General features: G+C 36.8%; 1 protein-coding gene across 1 annotated transcript; it reads right to left on the bottom strand.

Moving 5' to 3' along the window:
• Positions 1-602: 602 nt before the first annotated feature.
• Positions 603-4,098, bottom strand: LOC143581646 (11S globulin seed storage protein 2-like). Its single transcript, XM_077064386.1, has 4 exons — positions 3,753-4,098; positions 2,533-2,819; positions 1,600-2,046; positions 603-1,109 (listed from the first exon to the last, which is right to left on the bottom strand). The coding sequence occupies exons 1-4, from the start codon at positions 4,045-4,047 to the stop codon at positions 729-731; spliced, it is 1,410 nt and encodes a 469-aa protein (XP_076920501.1). The 5' UTR covers positions 4,048-4,098; the 3' UTR covers positions 603-728.
• Positions 4,099-9,005: the final 4,907 nt, after the last annotated feature.

Below are 9,005 nucleotides of genomic sequence, written 5' to 3'. Positions count from 1 at the left end.
GGTTGCAGACTTGGAGACGAGGTGGTGGCCGGAGACGGGGTGGTGGTCGGAGACGAGGTGGTGGCCGGAGACGAGGTGGTGACATGCTATGAGGAGGCTGCTGAGAAATGGATTTCTCTTTGTTTTAAAGAGAAATGGAATTCTCTAGTTTTAGAGAAATAGAAAGAGAAATAGAAATGAAAAGTAGAAAACAAACAAAAGAAATATTTCTAATTTCATTTCTCCCCAATCAAATCCCTCAACCAAACACCCTTAAGGTTCAAAATATTTTTCGCATTTGGCCCAAAATTTCTTTCAATTCTCGGAGTTGGCCCTCTACAATAGGTATTCACCATCTAGTACCTGACCCGACCCTATACTGAACTTAATCTATCACCCATCGTGACAAGGCCCATGTTTCAACCCAGCCCATTTTTGCCCAACAATTATCCACCAAAAAATATAAATAAATAAAGAAAACGCTAGAAGGAGGGCTTGAACCTCCGACCTTGTGGTTAACAGCCACACGCACTAAAACTGAGCTATTCCAGCTACCTGTTTAACACTATTGAACTACTTTATTTATTGTTCATGTCACGTCACGCACAAAACATTGAAACAACACCATTACTTACAAAACATAACATCTGAACTTATTCATCAACTTTTATTCTCGTACACACATAAACAACAACAAAAGGACACCTTAATCTCATTTATTAGCCTGCTTCATCGTACACTTAACTTCTCTAAGACCTCTGGCTAATTGGAGAAAACAGTAGGCTCTCCGTCTGCCTGTTCATCTTCAAGCCCTGGGCCTGGCTCGGAGACACCATATACGCGTTGGTGATCACTTCGAGTGGCATGGCTCGGAACACTGATGTGTACCCTGCGACCGGGCTCTTAAGTGGAGACTTGTTGGTCTTGAACGCTACCCACTCGAACCCATTTTGGCCAGCTCTAGCGGTTGTTGCGAAGAACTGTGGCACGAAGAAGACGTCACCCTTGTTCACTTGCTCGTCCAACACGGCTTGACCGTTGTTTGACACCACTTGTACCTGTGCCTCACCGTTTAGCACGTATACGAGGGTGTGGCTGTTCACGGTCCAGTGTGGCGAGAATAACGCATTCTGCATGTGATAAAATTAATTATGGAATTAATATAGTAGATTTGAATGAGTCATGCTATACCTACACCACCCTCATCTGATCTCAAATGATGAAATGTACGTCCACAAAACACTCAACGGCCTTTTGAACAAAAAAGTCAAACTTTGAAAATTATTGGTTAGAATGGTTGTTTGAACTGTATCTGGATAACTCTAAGACTTAGAAAATTATTGATGGCCATTCGGCCAATTTCGACGGCTAATCTGAATATAGATGGTTAAACTTTAAAATGTTTTCAACGGTTAATCTGAACATAGATGGTGGTTAAACTTTAACATATTTTTTTTTAAACTTTAAAATGTTTTTTTTTTCGACGGCTAATCTGAACATAGATGGTTAAACTTTAAAATGTTTTTTTTTGTCAAAACGGTTATCCGACCACTACCTAGATAGCCATTTGAAACGCTGTGAGATTAGATGTCAAACGGTGTATGTTTGTCTGAAGATTACCGGTTGAAGGTATCCTTTCTCGGCACTGACGTCCATGTGAGAAAGAATGGGAAGCTTGTGCTCGTTAACTAGGTTGAGCTTGCCGGCTTGTTGGGAGAAGATGTCGGCCTCACGTTGGCTATCCAAGTTGAAAACGAGTTTAGAACTGCAAAATCTTCCTTCTTCCAGACCATTAGCTGGAAGTCCTCCTCTGCTGAATTGTTGTACGTCGGGGGTGACAAATCGCATGGGTTGCTGGACTTTAACGATGAGCCCGCGGTTGCTGGGCTCTTGCAATGCCCTCACGACTTCAGGTGATTCGTTAAAGGACTCGACCAGTAGTTCCCTATCAAATCCAGCGTAGATACTCTTAAAGTGAAAGTCTTCCTGCTCCGGCCTGAAGAAACCCTGTTGTTCTTGTTGTCCTTGAAGATGCTGGCTTGAAACTCCTCCGGCCAAGAAAGATATCTACAGAAAACATAAGCAAATAACTTTATCAAACGACCGTCCACAGTCGTTTTATTAAAAAGAAAGGTCAAAACGTTAAAATTATGGTCGACCATAAGGGTCCGTCTTTAAATATTATTGATTAAAACAACCGTCTAGATAATAAATTAGTCATTTTGGTAAAAAGAAGTCAAAACATTGAAAATTATAGTTGACCATGAGGGCCCGCCTTTAAAATTTATTTGTTAAAACAGCCGTCTAAACAATCCCAATTGGTTGTTTTAATAAAAAGCCAAAACTTTGAAAATTATGGTTGGCCATAAGGTTCATTGTTTAAAAAAATATTTATTAGAACGACCGTCCAGACAATATTCCGTCTACCCTTTACAACCCTTTGATCACATATAAAACTTTGAAAATTTTCGGTCAAAACAATCATCCAACCTCAAATGGCCGTTTGAAATGACGTGAGATTAAAGGTAAGCATTGCTGCTTAAAATTACGTACCCTTGGTGTGATGTCGAGTTGGTTTGAGGGGTTGTTGATGTCGTCAACTACGATAGCCAGCACATCTTGGTTCCCATCGTTGTAAATCCAGTGGACGGCGCCAGCGGGAATGGCTATGAAGTCTCCCTGTCGGAACCTAAATACTTTTTGGTGCGAGTCTTTTGAAATGTCACCAAATTCTTGTTGTTCTTGTGGTCGTTCGGCCATCTTTCGTGGCTGTTGTTGCTGTACTCCGGTGTCAAATGTCTCTGCGCATCCTGGAAGTTGTACTCCAAAGATCCCTTCACCTGAAATATTATGCCCCATGATTCATATTAATTCTATAGATCATTTTGTTTCTTTGAAATGATGCGTCATGCTCATTTGATTTCACATCATCATACAACAACCGTCCACAAATCATTCGGAGAACACTCAAACGGCTGCTTTAACAAAAAAAAAGGTCCAACTTCGAAAAATATTTGTGAATGGTTGTTTGAACAATCTCTAGATGGGCGTTTTGAACAAAAAAATGTTTTATATAAATATTGGGAATACCGGCAGTTTGAACAATATTTGAATTGCCGTTTTTAATATAGTTAAAAATTGTTGGTGAGAACGGCTAAATGGCCGAACATAAAAAAAAGTGAGACGTTTGAACAGTATTGGGGAGTATAGCCGTTTAGCTAGTATAAAATAGAAAAAAGTAAACGTTGAAAGTCGTTTAGCTAGTAAAAAATAGAAAAAAGTCCGTTGAAAATTATTGGCGGCCATTTAGCTGGTAAAAAAAATAAAAAAATCAGACGTTGAAAATTATTGGTGAGAGCATACATTTAGCCGGTAAAAAAAAATTAAAAAAAAAAGAAAAGACAAATGTTGAAAATAATTCCGTTTAGCTAGTAAAAAAATTGTAAAAAAAAAAGTCGGACATTAAAAATTATTGGTGAGAACAGCCGTTTAACTAGTAAAAAACAGAAAAAAGTCAAACGTTAAAAATTATTGGTAAGAATGGCCTTTTAGCTTGTAAAAAAAGTAAGAAAATTAAGTCAAACTTTGAAAATTATTGATGAGAATGGTAATCTAGACTAGCCCACATATAGACATTTATTAACAGAGTTTGAAGTTTTGATCAAACTTTAAAAAGTGTCGTCCAACCTCTAACATTCGGCGACATTTTAATATGAGGAATAGATGTCAGACAATGTATATAGTTGCGCATACTTGAATATTAATCGAGGTACCTTCTTCAATGAAGAATAGATGAGGGAACGGAGCGAAGTTGGGAAGCAAAAGAGACTCAGTTTGTATCGTCATCCTTTCCGGATTAAGTCCAAAACACTGAAACTCCTCATCGTTTAGATTCAAATATGTCTCAGACGAACCACCTTCGAATTGTAGGAACTGCGAAGGTTGTTTCGTGGTGAGTTGCTGGAGGTTGCAGAACGCCGGGCTGCTGAGACGGCTCGACCGGGTGGTGGCAATGACAGTGGTGCCAAGGAGGCAAAGGAAAACACCTATGAGTTTTATAGCAACCATGGTTATTAATGTGTGTTTGAAATGTGAAGTGATGTGAGGGTGGTTTTATAGAGGTGGTGGAAGAGGGTGTGGCGGATGAGTTCTGTTGTGAAGACACCTTGCACTGGAAGTTGATGAAGGTGTTGTGTAACGGTGGCTTCAACGTGGTGTTGGGTGTATACACTTGGCATTAATGGTGTCTGTGTTTGGACAACTGTACTAGCATATGTAGCCAAGTAGCCAACAGATAAAGGGTTTTGAGATTTGTGGTTTGCATATTACAGTTTTACACAATTTGATTCTAGTGTAACTTGTTAGATGTGTTACTGGAAATTATGGGGTGCAAACGAGCCGAGCTGCTTGTGAGTTACTCGAGATTGGCTCGTTAAAAAGCTTGATTGAGCAGAGCTTAATCGAGTCCGAGCCCGAGTTTCACTTATCGAGCTCGAGCTGGCTCGCAAACCTACCATTTATATAATTTTTTAAAAATTTATATTTAATAATTATTAATTAATATATCTAATGTTATGAAAAATTAAATAAATATAACTAAATAATATATATTATTTTATACATAAAATATTATAATAGAAAAAATATATAAAATAATTATAAATATATAAAAACTAATTGATAAATAGTAAATGAGCTGAGCCTGAGCCCGAGCCAAGCTCGAGCTAGAAAATCTACTCACGAGCCGAGCTCGAGTCTAGTCGAGCCCGGGCTCGGCTCGGCTCGTTTGCACCCCTACTGTAAATCAAATGGTATACTTGTTTTATAATAATTCAGAAATTGGATGAGTATAGATTTAGGAGTATACTAAAATAATATATATGTAGAGCGGCAATAGCGTAGCTTGGACATATATCATGGGAGCTGAACTCAAAATGTAATATCTCAACCGCCAACAGACATACATGTCACTATTACAGTTATTAAACATAATTTAAAGAAGCCTAAATCAAATTAAAAATTACTCAAATAAACGAAAAATGAAAAGTTTTTAAAAAATACTCTCTCTCATTACTAATTCTCCTAATTTCCCGGATTACCTGTTAACAAATAAGAAAAAAACCAACAAAGAAAATAAGCCTAAGCTAAATATTGCCCAGTAACGAAAAGAACAATGGTACATGTAAAAACGGGCATACATAAAACAAAACATATATTGAACTAAAGCAAGGACTAAATTGATGCTAAGACTGATACGAATACAAACTCGAGATCCACATCGAAACAGAATCAGAAGCGTATAAAACATATTAAACAAATCAGAACTATAATAGAAACATATACATATACTAAACTACACGACTGTGGCGTAATAATAATAATAAAATAGTCGTGTAACACGGAAACACCTAGAGCTACAAACAGAGGGGTACACAACTTGCTAGTCCATGCATCTATGAGATGGTGCGTGTTGCGTACACACAATATTCCCCCCCCCCCCCACCAGAACAGAATTAGGATAAATTTATACGCCCCTAAGCGGCCCTAATACTACACAAGTACTAGTTAGAGATGTTGTGAACCGTAATTACGCACAGTCACGACAAGTGTCATGCCATTGACGCCCCAACGACAAGTCAAAAAATGCTCGGGTAACAGAGTACTAAAGCTAAGGTCGTATAAATAATCTACATGGAAAAAAATGCTATTAACGAAACATGCAATAACAAGTACAAAATATATAATCTATTGCATGCTACAAAAATAAATATAAGACGTAACATACCGGATAAACCGAACTCAATGAAAACTAAAAGATAATGGACAACTCCGCACTACAAAGTGACGACATCGAATATAAAACAAAACAGAATACTACGAGTGAAGAAAAGAGAATCTGTACCACGAAATATAGGAATAGAGTTAATACCCGTGAAATTTTTTTAAAACTAATCCCATACTCGTCCCATACATGTTAGGCTTCGGGTATACCTGTTCCAGATGCTTCGGGTTTCGAGTATACCCGTCAAACTCGAGTTATTGTTTATTGTCGGATCGAAATTTAGGGTGGAGGTTGAAGTTTGGTGACAAGGATCGATAAACACAAAAACAAAAATTAGATTATAAACTCGATCTTTGTAATTCTAATTAGCTCGAAAATTACAATACTTAAACTCTTAATGATATAACCCACAAACTCGGGTATATATAATAATGTAAACATGAAAACCTAATTAGACTAGAGTACAAACACTTATCATCTCAAATACTAACTAGTACAAACAAATTTAAATAATAATTAATAAATTAATTCCTTGTTGTCCAAATCATTGGCTCGACTTGTTCACCAAGTAATTTATTCTATGTAAACCGAGTTACGTGCTCAACTTGTAAACAAGATACCAACTCATCATAGGCTCGATGAGTCAGCCCAACGGAAATTACGTTCAACAATCATCCCCTAATTTCCGACTCAAAATAGGTGGTCTTTGATTTAAATTTGCATCCTTTGACCTGTGTGACTTGACCTATGATATTGACCATCTCGGCTTTCACAATCCTCTTGGTCTTCATCATATCGGTCTTGATATATAGGAACTCCTCTTGAACCATATGTGTGTTCTTCCGGCTCTCCCGAACTCGATCAACTCCATGATCATGTCCACGACCATTCCTTCGGCCGTATGAACTCGCACAACCACTCCTTTGACTACGATTCTGGTCATCTAATCGAGCGAACAACAATCTTCCTCGATTTCTAAAGTAAAACATGGACACATCATTCAAATCAAAACCTTTGGTTAAAGCATCACTCTTTTAACCCGTATATAAGAACGATGTTAGTTATGATCAACCAAAGCTTGTTGAACCAACCAATAAAAAAAATTTCCAAACCAATTTGATTTTTTCTTTTGAGTTCCTCGACACCAAATAGTGCAACAGCTTACCTTTTGACTTCTTTAAATTAAGAACCAATCAAAAAATAAGAGATCATTTATGATGTCGCTTCAGTTAATTGCATAATACGAATCCTACTGTGCCAAAACCGATCCATAGAGAACCCGCTTGGTTCCACCGATTACCCATGTAGGATCCTTACTAACTTTCCGCCACCGGTAGATATAAGACTGACGTGCTGCAATATCGTAAACTTGCCGCTGCCGGAACTTAACTTGCCGTTGATCTTGAGAGAAAGTAATTAACTCGTGGTTTTCATTTAACCGAACATGTTAAAGGAGTTTGAAAAGCATGCATTAGCATGGTCAACATTTTACATATGCCTTGTCTCCCTTGCCCATTTTCTCTATATGTCCAAGGTTGTCGCTATAATGGTCTTTGTTTCTTACGTTTTGTTTGATGTTGGTTTCATGATGTACGCGGTAATGGTTCAAAGAAGCGATGCAACTGCTCAATGGCAAAAGGTAGCCATAGAGCAGTTGCTTTGCTTCTTTGAACCATTACCGCGCACATCATGAAACCAACATCAAACAAAACGTAAAAACAAAGACCATATTTATAGCGACAGTCTTGTACATTTAGAGAAAATGGGCAAGGAATACGAGGCGTATGTAAAATGCTTACCACGCTACCGCACGCTTTTCAAACTCCTTTAACATGTTTGGTCGCTTGGGCCGACTTTTGTGTTGTTCGAAAGCTGAATAGAAATAGAGTAAGTGATTGTGCTTGGGTTTCTTGTGTTGTTCCAAAGCTTGATTTATATAGGCTCAAATTAGCGTAAAAGTTATTGGTCAGGAACATATTCTATGTTGGACATGACTTAAAGTATGTTTTATAATTGATATAATTTAATTTTTGCATTCTCTCTTTATATGCCCTACATAAAATGCAATTATCAATGGTGTCACTTGACATGGTTCACCACAACGTACCTCCACCCCAGATCTTGGTCCAAAAATATAAACAATAGGCATCGTGTTAAAAAAAATTGGGATTAGGGATAACAAATTAACTCGAGTGTGACGGGTATACCCAAAACTCAAAGCATTCGGAACGGTTATACCCGACGCCTGACGGGTATTGGCGGCCGAGTATGGGATAAGTTTTGAAAACTTTTCGCGGGTATGGTATTTGGTGATACCCGCTCCGATTACACATACCTGTTTACCCGAATTATAAACGCGAACATTCTTAAAATAAAGCAATAATAGACAAGGGTTAAGGGTATATAAATATTAAAATTTAAATGTTTTTGGGTAAATGATTCGGGTATCATCTAATCCCAAACCCGGCCCATACCCGAAGTTTTAAATTTTAATCTGATACGGCCCATACCCGTTGGCTTTCGGGTATACCCATCCCATATGTTTCGGGTACACTCGTCGAGCTCGGGCTTTTTTATCGTCACTATGTATAAGATGAGGTCGAACAATTTTAAAAAGAAAATAAAGTGAAAAGGCTTCTTATAACATTAAATTACGTATTGTACAAGTAACATTCTATAGGACAGAACACTTTTTTATGCCGAAAGTTATTAACACAATTTTTTTTGTTGTTGCAGTGCTTAGTTTCAAATATTAACAAAGTTTTTTATTTTTATTTTTTGTATTTTGTTATAACAGCATTAACACGAAGTGCATTGAACTTGAAGGGTGTTTCTAGTTTTAACAAGAAAGTTTTTTTTATAGAGAATGTCTTTCCTTTATTAAAAAGGGAGTGTTTAAAGTGTTTTTTATTCTTTGATTCAACGGTTCTAAGTTTTAAAGTGCATATTCGAATATAAGGTAAAATACACTTTTGTTGTACAAAATTTTTATTCAAAAAAAGATCATAAATTAAACAACATAAAAGCAGGAATTAAATCCTTATTTATATATCTATACAAGTTTATATACACAAACTTGTGAATTTATACAAGTTTATACATGAATATATACAAATTCTTAATTTTTAATTAATAAATGTACACATAACTTATTCTTTTTGTTATATAAAACAATAAATTTATAATTTCTGAAATTAACTTTAAAAAGTTCATTATTTATAAATGTATACAAAAAAATGGTAGT

Source organism: Bidens hawaiensis, unplaced genomic scaffold (assembly GCF_021521415.1).
Source record: "Bidens hawaiensis isolate Kalapana, Puna unplaced genomic scaffold, B.hawaiensis_p1.1 tig00031130_1, whole genome shotgun sequence".
In the NCBI taxonomy this organism is placed as follows: Eukaryota; Viridiplantae; Streptophyta; class Magnoliopsida; order Asterales; family Asteraceae; genus Bidens; species Bidens hawaiensis.
Note: the sequence above shows the minus strand (reverse complement) of the source record. Positions and strands in the feature narration are given on the sequence as shown.

Coding starts and splice junctions, on each gene's coding strand:
- LOC143581646 (XM_077064386.1), bottom strand. CDS start 4,047: ATGGTTGCTATAAAACTCATAGGTGTTTTCCTTTGCCTCCTTGGCACC. Junction 2,820..3,752: donor TCTATTCTTCATTGAAGAAG/GTACCTCGATTA, acceptor ATAATATTTCAG/GTGAAGGGATCTTTGGAGTA. Junction 1,110..1,599: donor AGAAAGGATACCTTCAACCG/GTAATCTTCAGA, acceptor TATCACATGCAG/AATGCGTTATTCTCGCCACA.